The following is a 22932-nucleotide window of genomic DNA, read 5'->3' on the forward strand; positions in this document are numbered from 1 at the left end:
GGCTCCCAGCCCGCTCCCTCTAGCGGGGAAGGCGCGCAAACACACACACACGGGACGCTTTAGCAAAAAGTAGACTTTTATTACAGCAGCAACTGAGGCGAATCGAATGGCCCCCCAGGGCCACCACTGCAGCACCACCCTTCTCTCCCGCCACGTCCGCCCCAGCGGGATTGTAGAATTCAGCTCCCCCAGTGCCCGTGGGCCTCCTTTCCACACAGGCTGGGCGGGAGCTGGCAGATCAGCTACTAGCCCCCAACTAGAAGGCGGCTGCTGAGAAGGCCCAGGCCCACGTCTGTGCAAAACAAGTAAACAAAGTGCAGAGGGGAGGAAGAGAAGGGGAAGGGGAGGGTGATGCCCAGAACCAGGGAGCCCCAAAGCCCTCCTGAATAATAAAGGAGAGAAGGGGCTTCACAGGGTAATACTGACTGGGGGGGAGAGGCAGGAAGGCTGCGGGCGCGTCTAGTGACGGCTGCAGCTCTGATTAGGGGCCTGGCCCGGGTGAGCTCTAAGAGGAGACGGTGACAGCGGCTGAGTTGAGGGTGCTGTTCCTGGCAAAATTGAACTTGTTCAGGGTCTCCTCTAGCAGAGAAGTCAGTCGGCTCTGGTCAGCCTGGAGGAGAAGAGTTGGGTGAGACACGGCAAGAGGAGAATGCAGCAGCCAGAGCAGCTGAAGGCAGAAAGCTCACCTCGCTAATGAAGCCCAGCTGCACCAGCTCAGCTGCCAACTCGGGGATGTTCTCATCTGACAGAGAAAAGGGAGACGGTGAGCACAGTGTGGGAGTCAGGGGCCCAGAGCCCTTCCAACAGCCCTGGTTGGGTCAGCCTCGCTGCGAAAGAACGAAACAAGCAAAACTGTAGGATCTGCCCTCCAGTTTTAGGAGCTAAGATATTCGTTCTTTGTGCGTCGATGTGTTGCTGCCTTGTAGCCTTCTTCCCCACCCCTAAGAATGTTCCTCACAGATAAGGCTCACGGGCTCTCATCCTCTGAGGGAAAGGAGAGACTCACTTGGCATCAGGTCACAGCTCAGGTGCCGGTTGAGTTTGTCTTCCAGCTTCAGAAGAAGTGTCAGCTGGAGAATAGGATGGTCAGAAAATGAGGCTCCTCTTCTCCCCCCACCCCCAGCCACCTAGCCCCATGCAGCCCTAGCCCTGAGCCTTACATGGTGTTTGACACCCTCCTCCACGGACTCAATGTTGCACTGCATCAGCACCACCTAGGGAGAGGGCACACAGAGGGTCATGACAGGAGACACTAGGCCATAAAAAGCCAACAGCTGGAATACTTTCCAGTCCACAGGAACATTCTTTTCTCTGAAGGACAAAGCCTTATTTGACGTGTCCTCTTCTCCCCAACACCATGACCAGAGACCTCCACCCCCGCAGAGCCCCACCTTGCGGGTCTCCACCTCAGCTGGTTCGGGTGTTGGAGTCTTGACAGAGGGGGGCACAACAGGTGATGTCACCTCCTCCTGCTGTGGCTGCTGGGGCCGAGGTAGCCCAAAGGCTGTCAAGGGGTAGATCCCATTCCTAGAGGGAGGTCAGACAGGTCACACAGGCTCTGTGAATGCCTTAGAACACCCACCCTGCTTCCTCCAGCAAGCCTTTCCTCTCGACCTTCTCTCACCTGACATCTTCAAGGAATTTATCCAATTCCAGAGCTGGTGACTGAGAGTACCTGCAGAAGAAAAGAGAGAAAGCACATAAAAAGGAAGGAAATAAACAAAACAGATTCAAAAATTCCCAAAGAATGGACAGTTGATAGAACCTTTGATGGTAGTGACAAATCTGTCCCTTTCAGACCCTCTCAGTTAGTTACTCACAAAGTCTGAACTGGTTCTCTTCCTGGTCCTGCAGGGATTTCAGCCAGTACAGCACTGGTATCCATGTTTTTGGTGATCTCCTCCAGAGCATTCTCAGGGATCATGTCTAGAGGGCATGATAAGATGGGAAGTTACGGAGAGATAGTCAGATTAATGTCATGGAAAGCCCAGGGGTCCTGGGGGGGTAAAGAACTCCTTTGGAAATGGAAGAGGGAAGAGAGCATGCCAGTGATAGTTATTAAGGCTCCAGATGGGAAGAAAATTCCTAGCAGGGCCAAGAAGACTCACGTTGGTGTCCCACAATGCAGTGGGCAGCAAGGAGTTTGAGCGAGGGCACTTCAAACAGTGCTGGGTGGAAAAGAAGTTCTCTGGCTGTTGGTCTTCGAGCAGGCTCAGAATGCAGGCACTTTTGAATGAACTCCTAGAAAAGGGAACAAGGAAGGAGAGTAGGCATCTGGCAACCAGGCCACTGCACTCATCGTGCTACTTCATCACTCATCATACTTAGCACAGGCCTACATACTAGGTGGTCAGCACCAGTTGAGGGAACAAACTGCTACATGTATCTGAAAGGGCTCTGAAGATGCTGAGGTATAACATGAAAGGTGCTGTTCACTGGTTTTCTGGCTTTAATGGTTTTTCTACTCTCCAACCATAAACTTTCTTTTTTTTTCTATTCAAACTTACGAATTCTTTTTCCTGATTTTCTACTTCTCTGCTTTATAAGCCCACTCACTGCCTACCTTACCTTCCTCTCTGACTTTCACCAAAGTTCACCTCTCTGTTTGCAAACCTATCTGTTGTGCTCAATAGTACTCACCATCTTTTTATTTCTCAAGCCTACTACCACAATTTCCTTTGTCTCCTACAATCATTTATTAAATTCACTGGCTTTCCCCAAGCTTCCTCTACACACACAGCCTACCCTTCCCACTTCCTGTAGGCCATGACGATTAACGGGCTTTTCTTTTCCTCCTTACAAACTCAAAGGCCAAGATCATATGCCTAATCTGTCACTTGAATGCTCCAACCTAACACACTGAACCAGAAATTTACTCCACACTAACCTAGCTGTAACACTACCTAATGAGTTACAAACTATCCTTGTTCAGACCTTCCTGTCCAGCCTTTACTTAACTATAATCTACCTACTGATTCATAAAGCTACATCCTTTAAATCTTAGTTTGTTATTTCAGGGCACTTTCCCCACCTAAAACATACATACATACAACATACATACACACACACACACAAACACACGCATACGAAACCCTAAATGATGGATTTAATTCAAACTCATCAGTTTGTTTAAAAATATCAAGATGGGGGCAGTCCGGGTGGCTCAGCGGTTTAGCGCCGCCTTCAGCCCAGGGTGTGATCCTGGAAACCCGGGATCGAGTCCCATGTCAGGCTCCCTGCATGGAGCCTGCTTCTCCCTCTGCCTGTGTCTCTGACTCTCTCTGTGTGTGTGTCTCTCGTGAGTAAATTAATAAAAATCTTTTAAAAAATAAATAAATAAATAAAATAAAAATATCAAGATGGTTGTCTGATAGCATATACCAATTACCTTGAGATAACCATTAAATTATTTACCTTGACACAGATACACCTATATTAATATACAACCTTTACCCTCAATACTACCCATCTTAAACCCTTAACCTGTGTGTGTATACAAAAAACAAGGTAGGCACCACCTAGGAAAATATTTAAATATTCACTGCTTTTGCCTGTCCTTTCTGCTTTCTGTTCTCTGGCTCTTAGAAGACAGCATATTCCAAGTAAAAAGGAAGAAAAACCTCAAGACATTTCAAACTCTGCTGATGGAGTGACCCAAAAGATTATTACCCTCTGTAATGGGTCTTCTAGAAGCTGGATGGCACTGCTGATAGCTTCCTGTGGCACATATGAGGACTCTCCATTGCCCTGAATCTCCAGCACTGCCATCTGCAGTGAGGGGGAACAGAAAAGACTTCAGAATTTCAGTGCTCCAGAATCACTCCCTCAAGACCTTAGTTGGTCTCCCCTCCCATCTTATAATCTGATCCCTTTCCATCACCACTGCTTGTGGTTTCCTCACCTCCAGTGCACACATGCCAAAGGAGTAGATGTCTACTGCTGTTGTCACATTAGTGACCTCTAGGGAAAACAGAAAAGCCTTTGGTGAATCAGAGGATAGGGGCAGAGGGTGGCAGAAATGCCTTTTAAAAACTTTTTGTATGCCAGCAGAAACTAGAAGTTTCAGTTCTATTACCTCTGGGCCTCAGGTTATAAGGTGGAAACCTGGGGAACAGAGAGGGCAGAGAAACTGAGGTGCCTCACCTCCATACTCCGGTGCAAAGAAGTGTAGGTTCTTCTGCTCTTCCCGACAAGTCTTCACATGATTGTTGATAGTGTCAGGAGCCACTGGGAGTAGGGGAGATACCCACAATCTGACCACCATCAACAAAGCATAGTCTCACTCCAGAGAGCGGTTCCCCAAAAGCCAAATTCTCTCCTGAAGACTCTTAACACTGAAAGTGCAAACCTGTCCTCTTCTTATCTTGAACCACAAACTAAACATGAACACCACCTACTTCCCCTTTCTTGGGTCTAGCGCTTCTCACTTAAGGTCCCTAACTCAGTAACAACAAACATACCACACTAAACTAATAGGTATATGGGAGCCTTGGGCTGGCCAAGCAGCAATGGAGGCTAAGGAAAACCTTCCCCCAAACTCAAGAATATCTAATCCCTGTCACATGAAAATGTTTGGTCTAGTTCTTTCAGACACCTGCAAATTAGCATAAAAACATAGGCAGCCCTTCCTAACCTGGGACAATTTAAAGATCTCAGAAACTTGGATAAAAAAGAGTAAGAAGGATTAACAATACAACCAACTAGACAGCCTCCTTCTCACCCAACTTTGCTGACTGAAACTCAAAACAGCTCAAACCTGAACCAACACCCTTGAATCATTCTGTTTAATCCACCAAAATGTGAAACTCCTCCTCTACTCTCTTATTCCTCAACATTCCTGCCACAGGCCTGAACGAGGAACCAGGGCCGGGCCCAATTTGGACTCACTCAGATCATAAACAATGACTACGAATCACAAAGTGTCTGGGAGCACAGTATGATTTAGGGAACCAGCCTGATGATGAAGGGAAATAAGAATCTAGGACATAAATGGCCGGCCAGGCACAATCCACAGGAAACAAGCAAATTATGGAAGGGCAAGCAGGTGGAGGGCTGGTAGGGAGAAGCCAAGCAGGCATAAGTAGGCAGGGAAGGTAGGGGAACGGGGCTTGCTCCCACGACTGCATGCACTGGGCAGCCGCAAAGAGGAGCAGAGGGAGCACAAACAGAGCCCCAAGTGGGGCAACAGGGAGCTCTCACCATTAGCAAAAATCCTATGAAAGACTGTTGGGAACAGAGCAGCCCGTAAGCGGGAGGGAGGAAAACAGAGAAAAGTTGTGAGCGATGGAGCAGCCAAGCCCCAGACAAATGGACACACAAACCACACACAAACACGGCACACAGAAATGTTATACACTGCACACAGATACACGGCAAATGAAAGCACTCACAGCAGACACAGCCTGGAACCTCCTTTCGTAGGGTCTGGCCACAGGGGCTCAAGTCAGACCTTAGACCCATCTCTTGCCCTTTCCCAACGTCCTACCAAGATCTCTGGATTAACCCACTTCCCTCCAAAAAAAATGTTTAAGATTAGACCCTACCCCCTAATTGACTGGCCTCTCCCTATGAATGACCCCTAGCAGAGTCCTATCTCTTACCACCAGCCCACACCTCAGAATTTTGCTCTACTCTCCCACTCCTTTCATCTTACCCCCATGGTTCCCAAATTCCCGAGGCTCCCCTGCCCAGAACCTCTCCCTCCCCTCACCAGAGCCAATCTTGATGAGTCCGTTGTGCTGGATGAAGATGGTGTCACAGGTCAGGTTCCCATGGATGATGGGGGGGTCACAGGAGTGCAGGTAGCTGTGGGGGCACTGGGCTGTTAGAGGGGCCACTGGGAAATTAAGGGCAGGGGGAACCCAAGGGTTAAGAGGAGCAAGGGCCTGGTCTCCTGCTGGTCACCACAAAGATAATCCCCACACTCTGAATCTCCATTATGCCTGATGAGTTAAATAGCTGGATAAGCACTAGGAGAAAGAGGTGGGAGATAGTATTGTGGTTAGGGCATTACAATGGACCCTTTAAAAGACCATAGGGGCCTAATCTTGACAGTAGAGGACTCAAAAAAAAAGTGGGCTGAGGCAGAAAAAAACAGCAGAGCTGTGCCTTAAAATCTCTTTGGAGGAACTAAACCAGAAACTAAATCAGGGGAAAAACACTAACCAGATCCTACTTACCTAAGGGCAGAGAGGATTTGCGTGCACCAGCGCTTCCAAGCCTGGAAACAGTGTAGTCAAAGGGTCAGCAGTAATCCCTCCTCTTAACCCTCCAACTAGTTTTCCTCCATCCCTTCCTGCTTAGCTTCATGATTAATATAATCTTTTTAAAACACCCAAACTAGCCTAAAGCTTTGTCTGCTCTCCCTTCATACCTTTTCATTCATAGTCTTGTGATTCTTTTTGGTCTTCTTCAGAAATTGCTTAAGACTCCCAGATGACATGTATTCTGTGATAAAAATGACCTGGAGAGGCAAAACACTCAAATAAAACCTTAGAGTAGGAATGATTCCCTATCTGATGATACATATACCAGATATATATTAGATCTGAAACCTGGTGGTGGTGATTATTTTAAGTTTCCCTCCTTTTGTTGTTAGCACCACTTCCTTAGATTTAACAGGACAAAACCAAACAAACAAACAAACAAAAAGAAAAAACCCTACTGAACAGTAAGAGCTATGGAAAGGAAACAAAAGTTTGCTCATTTCTGCCCTGTCCATAACCAAACAAAAGGCATCATAGATCATAGTAGGCAAGGCCCTACTCTCACCTCCACAATAGCTGATTCCAGTTTTGTTTCAAAACTATCTATTTTCATCTCTGAATGTAAAAAGAACAATAAATGTAGCTAGTCTCTTTGCAGTAAGCTCAAGAAAAAGTTCTTACCCTGGCCTTGTTCTCTTTAATGTCAGCCCAATACTTGTGAAACTTAACAATGTTGAGATGTTCCAACTGAATCAGATTATCAAACACAGCACGGACTTTTTCCTGAGGGCAGGAGAGAGAGTGGGATAACAAGGTTCAGAAATTACTGTAATCCTGAAAAGCCATTCCCTATCCCTCCCCAGAAATGATCTAACCCCAACATCCTCTCCTCCTAATCAGCTTCTCAACACCAATTTCTCTTTAACGCCTGCATTCTAATACCCTACGGGCTACATTCTTTCACCATTACCTACCTCCTGCAGCTTGTAGTTCTTGCGCTCAGAGAACTGGACCTCATTCCACACAACCTCTACACCCTCCTCTGTATCCATGGCCAGGTATGCACTGTCAATACCTGGTACATTCCGTTGATTCACCTGAGAAGAAATCCAAATGGAAAGGAATTACTAAAGTTACCTTATAAACCATTTTAATACTCCAAATGATCATCCTCTCCTAGGCTCTGATCTGTTAAAGTTTGGTGCGACCCTTTGAGACTTTCCCTTTCCACTCCCCCCAGAGTGACACTACCACCACTTTACCTCCTCCCGCCTCTTCTGCCAGCGTCCACATGGTGACTCTTCCAAGATCTCAGACTCATCTTCACTTTCTTCTTCTTCCTCTGGGGAAGCAGCTGAGGTGGTGGAGGTCACAGGAGGTGACACTGATGTCAGGCCAGGAGCTGAGGATGAGGATTCTACCTTTGGGTCTGAGCCACTGCTGACTACTGTCTGGGACTCCCCCTCCGACATGCTGGAACGAACACTCAGGCCTGTATTGGTTGGGGCAAGGATGAAGGGAGAAGGCAGAAAGGGTCAGGACAGATCTATAAAGATTTAATCCTGGGGCACTTGGGTGGCTCAGTTAAGCATCCAACTCTTGATCTCAGCTCAGGTCTTGATCTCAGGGTCATGAGTTCAAGCCCCATGTTGGGCTCCATGCTTAATCCTAATAACCTCATCTGGGGTTAAAAAACAAAACAAAACATTGGTCTCCCTTGTTTCCTTTAAATCCAAAATCAAATTAATTCTGTCTGAACATTGAAATATTACTTCTTAGTCTAGAGAAGTGAAGCTATCGTGGTTGAAGATGACCCATGAGGAGTGGCAAACCTAAGATTTATGACAATATAACTCCCATTTTTCAGGTTCAAATGAACAGCCAAATCAGGGACAGACACCATTCCTTCTCAGCAATACTCACCCAACAATCTTCCTTTAAATCTTCACCTGCCTTTATGTGTTCAAGAACTAAGCTACATGGCCCTATTCAGATGACTCCAGACCCCAAAATCTTTCACTGATTCAGCCCTAAGTCTGGACATGTAGCACTCTTAGCCAATTTATCCAGATGAAACCCTCAAGCTAATTTATTCCACTAGAATTCTGGCATTTGCTATCCATCCCTCCTACACATAGATCAAGTCTACCAGTCCATGCTGAGGATACCCTTGGGCCAGGTAACTGGCAATGGTTAGTGACTTCATCCCTGATGCCCTCACCTCCCCTGTGATGTGAGTGTGCAGATGGGTATTGGTTAGCAACATTTTTTTTCATTCACTCATTCAACAAATATTTATTAAGCACTTACTGTAGGCCAAGCACTGGACTAGGTACTAGAGATAAAATAGTGAATAAAATAAATGAGATGCCCACATTTATGGAACCACAAATTTAAACAAATCTAGAACTTTCAGCTTCCAGCTTTCATTTCATCCAAACAGCTCAAAGGCTCCACCCTCGGGGATACCAGATCTGACAGAGATATTTCCTCATAAACAAATAACTCAAGGAGTGCCGGGTTGGCTCAGTCTGTTAAGCATCTTCCTTCAGCTCAGGACATGATCTTGGGATTGAGCCCCGAGTCTGCCTCCCACTTCCCCTGCTCAAGCTCACTCTCAAATAAATGGGTAAAATCTTTAAAACAAAAAATTTTTTAAAAAGAATAACTCAAAATACAGCAGTTACAAGAAAAAATACTATATAGTACAATATTTCTTTTAAGGCACATGGCTATTTGGAAGAAAGAATTCTCACAAGCTAAATGTCGCTAACTTATCCAGACAGTCGCAGGACAACCAGCGAATGTTATTCCATATCTCTAAGAACAAAGGCTATGACGGAGCTGAAACCTGTGTGTGCTGGGCTCAAAGGAGTGCTCCATATGAAAGTGACATTCTGGAAAGTAGACTTCCTCCTCTAAATTCAGAATACAGAAGCCTCTGATCAACACCAATCTTTCAAAAAGCTCTTATTTTAGAACTCCTGGATACTCCCTTCTGCCAATCTCCACCCCCAATTTACACTATGTTTAACCCAAATCAGATTCTTATTAAGATGACATTCTAGTAAATACCAGATAACCATAAAGCACTACAGAGAAAATCTGGCAAGATATTCTTTGCCTGTTATTTTCTAGGTCCTGCCTATCATAGACTTTATTCAACCAGACAAGAAAGCTGTCTTAGTAATGTACCAGAACACCAGTTAGAGATCACTTTCCTTTTTCTTCCCCCCTGAAAAGCAACTAAGAAAATGGTAGGAAAGTTCATAGGGATTACTTTCTAGAGCAGCTATATTTATAGAATGCATCTTGAATCTGAACAGCTAAGTAAAAATTCCAGCTACATGACAATAGGAAATACCACTGGAGCTCCAATACAGGAAGCCTGTAGCCAATGGATTCTAAGGAAACCTCTTGACCCAGGTCACAGACAATCCACAGTAAAGCACCACAAAAGAAGCCAAACCTTTACCAGTCACAGCCGTGTCCTTGTCTTCTCCCTCCCCAATCTTTCCCCAGCAGGCAAAACCAAGGCACTGCCCAAGATGCCCTAGCACTTCCCCTCCCGATGAAGAAACCTTTGCAACGCTGGGGTTTTCTTCTCAGGGTCGTTCAGAGGTTTAAGAGATCACATACGGAAAAGGCCATTCACGCCCCTACAAGGGAATCTCCTCGCCGCTTCCAGCCACCCCGAGAATACTGTGTTCACTTCTGAGCAGTGTAGGTAGATCGTCGCGCAAAGTTTTTCTCGGAGACTTTCATTTATTGGACTGCAGCCCCTCTGCATTTCAACTCCTCAGCAACAGCTCGCAGGCCACAGGCCTCTGGGCTGCCCTCACCCCGAGCCGACCAAAGGGCCTCCGGCTCCCACAGGGTTGTGTGGTCAGACGTCAAAGCAAGCGCAGGGAACGGCCTCACGCTCCAACAGGTCCCCTGCCCGCCGTCTGCTTGCGAGCGCCGCGGGTCCCGCAGGCCCGGGAGCCAGGGGCGGCCACCTCATCAAAGGCCAGCCCCGCGGCGCCGTCAGGGGCGCAGGCCACGCCCCCGCGCTGTCGGCGCGCCGGCCTCCGCCAGCAGGCGCGGCCCCGACGCTGCGCTTCCGCAGGCCGCGGGGCCCGCCACCGCCGCCCCCGCCCCCGCGGCCGGCCCCGCCTCTCGTCAGCCCCAGTTCGACACGAACGCCAGGGCCTCGCGCCCCGCGCCGGCAGAATTCCGGGTGGCCGCCACTCAGGGCAGGCCGGGAGGGCCCGGCCGAGACTGTGGGGCCGGGGCGGCCCCTGGGCTCCGGCGGGCCGGGCCTCGGGCCGCCGAGCGATCAGAGCAGCCTCCAGACACCCGCCTGCCGGGGTCCCGGCGCGTCGGGCCGCGGAAGCCGACCCTTCTGTCCGGTCGCCGAACCCGTCCCTCCCGCGCCCTCCCCTCGGCGCTCACCTCCCGACTCCGCTCCCCGCAGCCTGCGCTTCAGCTCCAGCTCGGGTTCGGGGCCGCGGACCAGAGAGACTCCCTCACAGCTGCGCTCCGCAGCGCAACCGAACTGCGGGCCCCGCCCTCGCGGCGTCCGGACCAACAGATGGGCGGTGCCGCACTGCCGTTGGGTTGCCATTGGATGAGGCGGCCAAGGTGGGCGGCGCCCCGGGAAGACGGCCGCTCGCTGCTGTAGTCTCCAAGCCGGTCTCCTCCCCTTGAGCCTGTCCGGTTGAGACCTCTCGGAGGCATCGGTGTGTTGGGTCTCGGCTGGGGTTGGTCTCACTGTCCACCCCTCCGTCCAGTCCAGGTGCCCCCGATGAGTCCGCCGGGTGAAAGGAAGGCCTTCCGTCTCCTCTTGAAGGCGCCATGACAGTTCTGTTCCGACTAAAAGACAAAAGGAGCGAAAGACGTAGCCTCAAACCGGGAGGAGCGCCCACCCACTTTCATTATTTGTAAGGGGTGAGACTGCGCAGGACACCAGTTCTTCAGCTTAAAATTTTTCCTGAACGTATCCTGAAAATTGCATAGCACCGACCTTTGCCAAAACTTTGCAGGAGGTTTTCACAGATGACTCGTTTGATCCGTATAAGAAATTGAAATGCTAACTGACACATGCAAAAAACGAAATCAGAGGCATTAAGGCTATTCACCAAAAGTTGATAGGAGCCAGATCTAGCATCCAAACAGATTTATCAAAGGCTTCCTTGAAAAGATGTTTGGAAAGAATTTGGATTGACTTCAAGGAAGTGAAAGGGAAAGATCCGGGGTGAGCCCATTGGTCTGCGAAAACTAAACGCTGAGCCTGAGCGGTAGAAATTCGCTCTGCCTTTAGACGTATATTTTGAAGGGAGGAGGATGAATCGGTTTTCAGAACTTGGCAATGCGATAATCACTAAATTTCACTGTCCTTAAAGGGTATCTCTTAATCCTCTTAACTAATGTAAAGAAGAATACTGTATCTGGCAAAAGCCCTCTCGTTTTCTTATCTCTTCATCTCAAAATACTTTTGCAACCAATCTTTCATCCTTGATTCTTTTACGTTTCAGAGGGCTCACACATTCTTTTAGAAATCTGATGAAAGTTATGGATCTTGTTTTGGATATTTAGGAAATGCATTTGTCCCCTAAATTTAGCATATAATTTCAAAAGAGTGAAGTTAAAAATCTTTTTGTTCTAATCTTCAAAGGAAGATTGTTTCTCCCTTTCTCCAGGTTAACCCTTTCTCCTTGTGGGCTCCAAGGCAATTGGGGCACCTGCTCCCCTATAAACATTCATTAAATATCAGTTAATATTATGATAGTTTCCCATTCTCTTCTGTTTGGACCTTATCATTATTAACCTTTCCTTTTTAACTCCTTCTTTCAAATATGCATAGAGGACCCATTGGCGTCCTCCAGCTCTTTATTTCTAACTTTTCATGTTTAAACAGCTCAAACACTGCATTTTCGCCACCTCATTTTTTTCTGCTTTAATAAAATTTATTGTAAAAAATATTTCAAAAATATTTATGGAATATCTTCTATGTGCTATGGTCTACTGTTTCAATTGCCTTATGACATATTAACTCATTTAATCCTTAAAGGAATCCTATGGAATATTGTGAATTAACAATTACTATAGAATGTGAAAATCTCTTGTAATCCTATTTCAACAGAATAATTAAGATTTTGATGTATGTATCCATTTTTCTGTGCATGTATTAATATATGTGTATATAATTTAAAATGAAAGCAAGCTGATAATACATAATCTTTTTCAAATTACTCCTTGTTTTTCTTTTTTTTTAAGATTTTATTTATTCATGAGAGACACAGGTAGAGGGAGAAGCAGGTGCCATGCAGGAAGCAGGAAGCCCGATGCGGGACTCCAGGATCACGCCCTGGGCTGACGGCAGGCGCTAAACCACTGAGCCACCCAGGGATCCCCTCATATAGCACTATTTTAATCTTTTAGCCACTGTGAAGTATTCCATTGTCCAGCGTTTAATTACTAACTACCAGGGGGCATCAGCGTTATTTCCAACATTTATTATTATAAGTAAAGCTGAAGTAAAGTCTTGCACATATCTTTGCCTGCTTGTGAAAATTATTTTTATACAGTTATATAAGTAGAATTGCTAAGTCAGGAGCTAAGAACATTTTAACTTGAATGGATATTGCCAAGTTACTCTTCAAAAAGATATCAAATAACAATATCAAGAGTATGTAAAGGGGACACCTGGGCAGCTCAGTGGTTGAGCATCTGTCTTGGACTCAGGGCATGGTCCGGGGCCCCCGGACCAAGTCCCACACCGGGCTCCCCTCAGGGAGTCTGCTTCTCCCTCTGCCTGTGTCTCTGTTTCTCTCTGTTTCTCAAAAGTAAATAAATCTTTAAAAAAAAAAAAACAAAAAAACAGTATGTTAGGGTTTAGAGGCACTTGAGTGGCTTACTCAGTTAAGCATCCAACTCTTGGGATCCCTGGGTGGCGCAGCGGTTTAGCGCCTGCCTTTGGCCCCAGGCGCTATCCTGGAGACCCGGAAACGAGTCCCACATCGGGTTCCCGGTGCATGGAGCCTGCTTCTCCCTCTGCCTGTGTCTCTGCCTCTCTCCCTCTCTCTCTGTGTGTGACTATCATAAAAAATTAAAAAAAAAAAAAAAAAGCATCCAACTCTTGATTTCAACTCAGGACATGATCTCAGGGTCATGGGATTGAGCTCCGTGTCAGGATCCTTGCTGAGCACAGTATGTGCTTGAGATTCTCTTTCCTTCTCCCTCTGCCCTCACCATGCACCCACATATGCTCTCTCTCTCTAATAAACCTTACTTTTAAGAAAGCAGTTTTAGGTTTACATCAAAATTGAGAAGGTTCAGAGATTTCCCATTTATTACTTCACCCCATGTGCATAGCCAGTATCAACATCACTCACCAGAAAGATACACATTTTACTGAGGACAAACTTACATTGACCTATCCTAATCACCCAAAATCCATAGTGTACCTTATGGTTCACTCCTGGTATTGTACATTCTATAGGTTTGGAAAAACATCTAATGATATATATCTATCATTATACAAAGCATTGTTACTGCTCTAAAAATCCTTTGTACTCTGCCTTCCCAACCCTAGCAACCACTAATATTAATCTCCATAGTTTTGCCTTTTCCGGAGATCATGTACTTGGAATCCTATAGTATGCAACATTTTCAGGTTGGCTTCTTTCACTTAATAATATGCATTTAAGGGTCCTTCATGTGTTTTCATGGCTTGATAGCTCATTTCTTTTTAGCACTGAATAATATGCGATGGTCTAGATGTACCAGTTAATTTTATCCATTCACCTACTAAAGGACACCTTATTTGCTTCTAACTTTTGCCAATTATGATAAAGCTCCCATAAATATCTGTGTGGTTTTTGTGTGGACATAAGTTTTCAACTCCTTGGGTAAATACCAAGGAGTGAGATTTCTTTTTTTTTTTAATAGGTAATTTATGAAGTTTATTTCTTTTTATTTACTTAAAATCAATTAATTACCATATAATGTATTATTAGTGTCAGAGGTATAGTTTAGTGAATTCATCAGTTGTATAGAACACCCAATGCTCATAACATCACATGCCCTCCTTAATGCACATCACCTAGTTAGCTCATCCCCCCACACCCCTTCTCCCAGCAACCCCTCAGTTTGTTTCCTATGATTACGTCTCTTTGGTTTGTCTCCCTCTCTGATTCTGTCTTGTTTTATTTTCCCTCCCTTCTCCTATGCTCCTCTGTTTTGTTTCTTAAATCCCACATGTGAGTGAAATTATATAATTGTCTTTCTCTGACTGACTTATTCTGCTTTACATAATACCCTCTAGTTCCATCTACATCGTTGCAAATGGCAAGATCTCTTTTTTGATGGCTGAGTAATATTCCATTGTGTGTGTGTGTATGTGTGTGTGTGTGTGTGTATATATATATATATATATATATATATATATATATATATACCATATCTCCTTTATTCATTTGTTGGTGGACATCTAGACTCTTTCCATAGTTTGGCTATTGTGAGCATTGCTACTATAAACTTTGGGATGCAGGTGCCCCTTCACATCACAACATTTGTATCTTTGAGGTAAATACCCAATAGTGCAATTGCTGGATCATATGTTAGCTGTATTTTTTTTTAAGATTTTATTTATTTGTCAGAGACACACAGAGAGAGGTAGAGACATAGGCAGAGGGAGCAGGCTCCCAGGAGGGAGCCTAATGCAGGACTCAATCCCAGGACCCCAGGATCACAACCTGAGCCAAAGGCACACGCTCAACCACTGAGCTGCCCTGGTGCCCCCAGGGTAGCTCTATTTTTAACTTTTGGAGAAGCCTTCATACTGTTGTCCAGAGTGGCTGTACCAGCTTGCAGTCCTACCAATAGTATAAGAGGGTACCAATAGTATAAGGAGTGCGATTTTTGGATTGTTAAGATTATGTTTAGTTTTGGGGCACCTGGCTGGCTCAGTTGGTAGATCATGCAACTCTTGATCTTGGGGTCATGAGTTGGAGCCCCACCTTGGGTATAGAGATTATTTAAAATCTTTTAAAGAAAGATGTTTAGCTTTATAAGAAACTACTAGGCTGGGGTGCCTACATGGATCATTCAGTTGAGTCTCTGCCTTGGGCTTAGGTCATGATCTTACGGTCTTGGGATGGAGCTGGATTTCAGGCTCCTTGCTCAATGGGGAGTCTGCTTCTCCCTCTCCTCTGCCCCTCCCCGCAAATCATGTGTGAGCTCTCTCTTTCAAATAGATAAGTAAAATCTTTGAAATTGGTTGTACAATTTGCATTCCTACCAGCAGTGTATGAGAGTTTGTGTTGTTCCACACGCTCACCAGTATTTGGTGTTAGTGTTCTGGATTTTGGCCATTCTAATAGATGTCTTATGGGATCTCATTTTTTAGGTTTTCATTTCTTTGATGACAAATGATGTGGAGCACCTTTTCATATGCTTTTTTACCACCTGTATACGTTCTTGGTTAAGTATCTGTGTGGGTTTTTGGTTTTTTTTTTTTTTTAATTTTTATTTATTTATGATAGTCACAGAGAGAGAGAGAGGCAGAGACACAGGCAGAGGGAGAAGCAGGCTCCATGCACCGGGAGCCCGACATGGGATTCAATCCCGGGTCTCCAGGATCGCGCCCTGGGCCAAAGGCAGGCGCTAAACCCCTGCACCACCCAGGGATCCCCTCTGTGTGGGTTTTTGACCAATATTTTAATAAGGTTGTTTTTTTCTTGCTGAGTTTTATGTGTTCTTAGTATACTTTGGATAAATCTTTTATCATGAGTCTTTTGCAAATATTTTCTTCCAGTTTATGGCTTGTCTTCTAATTCTCTTGACATTGTCTTTAGTAGAGCAGTTTTTAATTTTATTGAAGTCCAGCTTATCAATTATTTCCTACATGAATCATATATTTGGTTTTCTATCTAAAAAGGCATCAGCATACCCAAGGTAATCTAGATTTTCTCCTATATTCTCTTCTAGGAGTTGTAGAGGTTTGCATTTTATATTTAGGCCTATAATCGATATTGGGTTAATTTTTTTTTTTTTTTTTTTAGATTTTATTTATTCATGAAAGACACAGAGACAGAGGCAGACACATAGGCAGAGGGAGAAGGAGCCCAATGCAGGACTCAATCCCAGGACCTTGGGATCATGACCTGAGCCAAAGGCAGACTGCTCAACCACTGAGCCACCCAGGCCCCCCCATATTGGGTTACTTTTTGTGAAGTGTATAAGGTCTGTGTCTAGATTATTTTTTTTTGCAGTAGATGTCCAGTTGTTGCAGCACCATTGTTTTCCTATGTTTATTGCCCTGTTGCATTTCCTCCTCATTTTTTTCCCTGCTCATGTTCCTTTTTGAATTTTTTTACTGGGGTTGGTCATCTTTTTCTCACTGGTTTACAAGAGCTCTTTGTATATGAGAAAAATCCCATTGTCTTTCTAATCTCTTACAATATGAATCCCATCCTTATCTCTTTCTCTGCTGAAGCTTTTCTCTCAGTATATTATAAACTTCCACTCCTAAAGCCATTTTTCATTCTTCATTTTGCATGACCTCTTTAGCATTTGGGACTACTGAACAGCTCATTCTTAAAACTCCTCCCTTCTCATTAATACTGATTCATTTCTCTTTCAGCTTCTTATCCTAGTTTTTCTTCTTTTTCTATCCTTCCCTCCTAGCTATTAAAGTGCTTACTAATGTGCTCAAAGTCATATTCTTTGTTCTCTCTATACCATGCTTTAAAAAATATATTCCATTCAGCGTATCACCCTGAATAATATTTTTATTGGTCTCTAGTACTCTTTCTTCCCAAGCTCCAAGACAGTATTCGGTACTCCAGTGTCACTTCAAACCTAATTTACCTAAATATTCCCATTGGATGTCAGTAATCCACCTCAAGAATTAATTTAGAGACACCTGGGTGGCTCAGCGGTTTAGCGCCTGCCTTCAGCCCAGGGCGTTATCCTGGAGTCTCAGGAGTCGCGCATCGCATGGTGTTCCCTGCATGGAGCCTGCTTCTCCCTCTGCCTGTGTCTCTGCCTCTCTCTCTTTCTCTGTGTCTTTCAAGAATGAATAAATAAATAAAAATCTTTTTTAAAAAATCAATTTATTGGGAATAGAAACCAGATGACTGGGTAGCAGGGTTGGAGGGAAACTTCTTAAATATCCATTCATGCCTTTTGAACTTTGTGCCTTACATAGGTAGCACATTATTTTTCTTCAAAAAAGAAACAATATTGGGCAGCCCCGCCGGCTCAGCGGTTTAGCGCCGCCTTCAGCCGGAGGCAGGATCCTGGGGACTTGGGATCAAGTCCCATGTCGGGCTCCCTGCATGGAGCCTGCTTCTCTCTCTGCCTGTGTCTCTACCTCTCTCTCTCTCTGTCTCTCATGAATAAATAAATAACATCTTAAAAATCAAAAAAGCAACAATATTTAACAAAGAAACAATGCATTAGATAATCATAGAATAAAGAAAGGCAGGGGCCCCTGGGTGAGCCTCTGACTCTTAATTTCAGCTGAGTCATGATCTCAGGGTGGTGGGATTTAGTCTTGAGATGGGTTTGGTGCTGGGCGTGGCACCTGCTTGGGATTCTCCCTTTCCCTCTCCCTCAGCCTTTCCCCACCTTTAATGTGTGATCTCTCTCTAAAAATAAAAGTAAAAAGAAAAATCAGGGGATCCCTGGGTGGCTCAGTGGTTTGGCGCCTGCCTTTGGCCCAGGGTGCGATCCTGGAATCCTGGGATCGAGTCCTGCATCGGGCTCCTGGCATGGAGCTTGCTTGTGTCTCTGCCTCTCTCTCTCTCTCTCTCTCTTTCTCTGTGTCTATCATGAATAAATAAATCTTTTTTAAAAATGTAAAAACAAAAAACGAATTAAAAAAAGACAATGGGGATCCCTGGGTGGCGCAGCGGTTTAGCGCCTGCCTTTGGCCCAGGGCGCGATCCTGGAGACCCGGGATCGAATCCCACGTCGGGCTCCCGGTGCATGGAGCCTGCTTCTCCCTCTGCCTATGTCTCTGCCTCTCTCTCGCTCTCTCTGTGACTATCATAAATAAATAAAAATTTTTAATAAAAAAAAAATAAAAAATAAATAAAAAAAGACAATGCTTTGAGACTACCCATATCTATTTGTCTAATTTTAAACATGCCAAGTGACCTGCTGACCTCATCTTCCAAGTGGACTAAAGGTTGCATTTTGACATGCTGGTTGCACAACTCTATAAATTTACTAAAAATCTTTGAATTCACAGTGGGTGAATCTTAGGGTGGGAAAAAGCATACCTCAATAAAACTATATAGACTCTTTCAAGATTTTGGTTTCCATAGATCAGGGCAGTTGGAAAACCTCTTGGCTTTCTGCTCCAAGCTTCTCTTCTTCAGTGTAAGACTCACTCATGCCTCCAATCTGTTCATTCCTCTAGACCCATGACATAGACCCTTTTATTCAAAAGAGCCTCTTTCAAATTGAAGACATAATCAAAAGAACAAAAATGCTTCTTTGCTGGGACCCCTGGGTGGTTCAGCGGTTGAGCATCTGCCCTGTGATCCCAAGATCTCCAGCTCCTTGCAGGGAGCCTGTTTCTCCTCTGCCTATGTCTCTGCCTCTCTGTGTGTCTCTCATGTATCAATTAATTAATCAATCAATCAATCTGTAAAAAAAAAAAAAAAAAAAAAAAAACAGAAAAGCTCCTTTGCCCCAAGCTTGGCATTTACATTTCTTTTGGACCTCAAATTAAGAGAAACCTAGATTTCTTGATAATTGTGTTATCTGACACACTTTAAAACATACACATTTCCAGGATTTTCCTGGAATCAACTGGATCTAAGTCTGGGGGAGGGGGAGGACTCAGGTATCTGTATGTCTAATAATCTTCCCAGTTGATTCTGATGCAAGTTGGCTGGCCTGATAGTTTTTAAACTGTCATTAGGCTGAAGGGTAAAGACTATCACCCAAGTACACCTTATCCCTGTCTAGCTATGATTCTTTGGATCATTGCCTCAGTACTTAGGCCTCTGAGCTTCCCTGTTTAATTAAATAGGAACATTATTTAACTCTATACCTCTATGTCATGTCATAAGAAGTTGAGTCAACTTCTAAGATAAACAATGTATAAATAAATAGGGGTGCTGGGGGATAAAAAAGCAGACATCCCATGTAAATTAATAATTCACCTGAGATTATTTGATTTCCACAATTATATTCAATTATGCTTAAGTCAAATTCATCTATAATTTTTTTAAAGATTTATTTTTATTTATTTATGATAGACATAGAGAGAGAGAGAGGCAGAGACACAGGCAAAGGGAGAAGCAGGCCCCATGCCAGGAGCCTGATGCGGAACTCGATCCTGGGACTCCAGGATCGCACCCTGGGCCAAAGGCAGGCGCAAAACTGCTGAGCCACCCAGAGATCCCCAAATTCATCTATAATTTATTTTGCTTTATGTTTTACTGGCATAAAGGTAATATCTGTCTTATCTCCCTGGAATGTAGTAAGTTTAAAAGAATTATCAGGTCATTCCAGCTTTTTCTGGGCCAAAACCCTAATGTGAACCTTTTCTGTTTTTACTTTTGTTGTAATAAAGACAATCTTCCTAAATCTAAAATTATATCCTGATAAAACATAGATTCAGACTATAAGGAAAGCCCTTTGGTGATCCCTTTAACACTGGTAGTCTAAGACTCCATTATTTTACAGCTTACAGTTGTACTTCCAGGCTTTAATCAGAGAACAAAATTCAATTTAATTAAACAAATATTTATTTAGTGCTGACTATGTGCCAGGCACCACACTAGGCAGTAGGGTAACAAATGAATAAGACAAAGTTCGTGTCTTCAAAGAGTTCCTATTTATTTGAGATGATAGCTGTATGACACTTGGGGAGGGATGAATTAGTTGGTTAGGGGTCTGAATCTATTTCAGCTTGGGTCATGATCTTGGGGTCCTGGGATCAAGACACTCAGCAGGGAGTATGCTTGAGGATTCTCTCTCTCATTTTCTCTCCCTTTGCCCCTTCCCCCACTTGTATTTGTGCATACGCGCATGCACTCTCTAATAAATCTTTAAAAACTTAAAGAGTAAATTTGTTACAACACTTAACAAGAGCAAAAACAGAAATATGTATAAATTCCATAGGCTGAATAGGGAAGGACATGATTGACTTCGTGGAAGAAAAATACCTGGGAAGATGTAATAGGCTGAATAATGGCCCCCAAAGGTATCCACATTCTAATCCTTGGAACTTGAGAATGTTATCTCAAATAGAAAAGGGATTTTGAAGATAATATTATGGATTTTGAGATGGTCAGATTATCCTGGATTATCAGGATAGACACTAAACGTAATCACAAAGTGCTCATAAAAGAGGGAGGCAGAGAGGGATTTGACTACAGAACTGAAAGAAATGTAACCACGGAAGCAAGAGGTTGGAGTGATACCAAGGAATGTAGGCAGCCTCCCAAAGCCAGAAGAGACAAAGAAATGAATTCTTCCCTAGAGTCCTTAGAAGGAACCAGAATTGGCGATGCCTTAACTTTAAACCAGTGGGGAGATCCCTGGGTGGCTCAGCGGTTTAGCGCCTGCCTTTGGCCCAGGGTGTGATCCTGGAGGCCCAGGATTGAGTCAGGCTCCCTGCATGGAGCCTGCTTCTCCCTCTGCCTGTGTCTCTGCCTCTCTCTCTCTGTGTCTCTCATGAATAAATATAATCTTTAAATATATATATATATATATATATATATATATATATATATATATATATATATACTTTAAAGAAAAAAAAAAACTTTAAACCAGTGAAATTGATTTCTGATATCTGGTCTCCAGAATTGTAAGAAAATTAATTAGAAAATTAATTTGTGGTGTTTTAAGTCACCAAATTTGTGGTGATTTATTACAGCAGATTTAGGAAACTAATACAGAAGGTTTCCCAGGGAACAAGACCAATACATGTCTGGCCTGGGTTTTAAAGAATGAATGGGGGGATCCCTGGGTGGCTCAGCGGTTTAGTGCCTGCCTTTGGCCCAGGGTGCGATCCTGGAGTCCCGGGACCGAGTCCCTCGTCCGGCTCCTGGCATGGAGCCTCTTTCTCCCTCCTCCTGTGTCTCTGCCTCTCTCTCTATCATAAGTAAATAAATACATTAAAAAAAAAAAAAAAAAAGAATGAATAGGAGTTCAGCTAGCAGTTAAAGGAGGGAAGAAGAGTCCAGAAAAGACTAAACACTACTTTTTTCTGACCCTCCAGACTCAGAAGATAAATTAGACCATAAAACTTACGATTTTTCCATTACTCCAACTTTTGTGACAGATGCCTCACTTTTTAGCAGTAAGAGTTTAAGATTTCCAATGTAGGTGTTATTTTTTCCCCTTTACTTCAACTCTGGCTTCTCACTTTGAAATTTAACCTTTGTTTTTACAAAGTTTCTTATATCTGGGAAAGAAGAAAAAACTCTCCAGGGAGTACATTCTTAAGAAAGTAAATGAGAAAACTAGAGAGAGAATCTGATAAAGACACTTGTTATTATTGGAGCAAGCTTGGAACAGAGGGTGACAAAGCCCTCTCCAAAAGCAAGTAAAGGAACTCCTTGTTTTCTGGGACTAAGAGAAAGAAAATAGTGAAAATAAAAAGTAAGAGCTCTAAACCAGGTATAATTGAAGAGAGAAAAGTTAATTCACTCAGAATGCCATACAGAGACACATACATATATACAGTTGAGAGAGGGATGCTGTATTAAAAGCCCAACATGTATAATGATAGTTCTAGAAAACTATAAAGAGAATGATGGCGAGGGTTCCTGAGTGGCTCAGTTGCTTAAGCGTCTGATTTGGCTCAGGCCATGATCCTGCGGTCCTGGGATGGAATCCCACATCAGACTCCCTGCTCAGCGGGGAGTCTGCTTCTCCCTCTCCCTCTACCCCTCCTCTCTGCTTGTGATCTATCTCTCCTTCAAATAAATATTTTTATTTTTTATTTTTAAAGATTTATTTATTAAATATTTTATTTATTTATTTATTTATTTATTTATTTATTTATTTATTTATTAGAGAGAGAGAGAGAGAGAGAGGCAGAGACATAGGCAGAGAGAGAAGCAGGCTCCATGCAAGTAGCCCGACGTGGGACTCGATCTCAGGTCTTCAGGATCACGCCTTGGACTGAAGGCGGCACTAAATCGCTGAGTCACCCTGGCTGCCCAAGATTTATTTATTTACTAATGAAAGACAGAGAGAGAGAGAGAGATAGGCAGAGGGAGAAACGGAGAAGCAGGCTCCCCACAGGGAGCCTGATGTGGGACTTGATCCCTGAGCGGGACCACGAACTTAGCGGAAAGCAGGCGCCCAACCGCTGAGCTACCCAGGCTCCGCCCCCCCCCCCCCCTTTTTTTTTTAAGAGAATGATGGTGAAACAGTGTCTGAAAACACAAAACTTTTTAAGTGTTGCTTAAAGACATTAGGCCCCAAATTTTAAAAATAAGATCTTAGTGCTAATAAAATAAACACCTGCTGAGGCATATCATAGGGATATTTACAAAATATCAAGGATATGGGATCCCTGGGTTGCTCAGCGGTTTAGCGCCGCCTTCAGCCCAGGGTGTGATCCTGGAGACCCAGGATGGAGTTCCACGTCAGGCTCCCTGCATGGATCCTGCTTCTCTCTGTGTCTGTGTCTCTCATGAATAAATAAATAAAATCTTTTTAAAAAGAGGGGGTGGGCAGCCCGGGTGGCTCAGCGGTTTAGTGC

General features: G+C 44.3%; 1 protein-coding gene across 8 annotated transcripts; it reads right to left on the reverse strand.

The window, feature by feature from the left end:
• Nucleotides 1-58: 58 nt before the first annotated feature.
• NRBP1 (nuclear receptor binding protein 1) lies at nucleotides 59-11424 on the reverse strand. 8 transcript variants are annotated; one of them, XM_025984008.2, is made up of 19 exons: nucleotides 10641-11424; nucleotides 7469-7698; nucleotides 7181-7303; nucleotides 6888-6989; nucleotides 6374-6463; nucleotides 6180-6220; nucleotides 5711-5805; nucleotides 5200-5223; nucleotides 4144-4227; nucleotides 3902-3960; nucleotides 3670-3768; nucleotides 2109-2241; nucleotides 1821-1926; nucleotides 1625-1675; nucleotides 1392-1527; nucleotides 1161-1214; nucleotides 1007-1070; nucleotides 687-742; nucleotides 59-610 (listed from the first exon to the last, which is right to left on the reverse strand). In XM_025984008.2, the coding sequence occupies exons 1-19, from the start codon at nucleotides 10810-10812 to the stop codon at nucleotides 506-508; spliced, it is 1824 nt and encodes a 607-aa protein (XP_025839793.1). In that variant the 5' UTR covers nucleotides 10813-11424; the 3' UTR covers nucleotides 59-505. The 8 variants fall into 8 exon arrangements, with proteins under 8 accessions (XP_025839793.1, XP_025839794.1, XP_072623530.1 ...); XM_025984009.2 differs by lacking the exon at nucleotides 10641-11424 and adding an exon at nucleotides 9846-10260; XM_072767429.1 differs by lacking the exon at nucleotides 10641-11424 and adding an exon at nucleotides 10049-10231.
• Between the last annotated feature and the right edge of the window lie 11508 nt (nucleotides 11425-22932).

Source organism: Vulpes vulpes, chromosome 8 (genome assembly GCF_048418805.1).
Source record: "Vulpes vulpes isolate BD-2025 chromosome 8, VulVul3, whole genome shotgun sequence".
NCBI lineage: Eukaryota > Metazoa > Chordata > Mammalia > Carnivora > Canidae > Vulpes > Vulpes vulpes.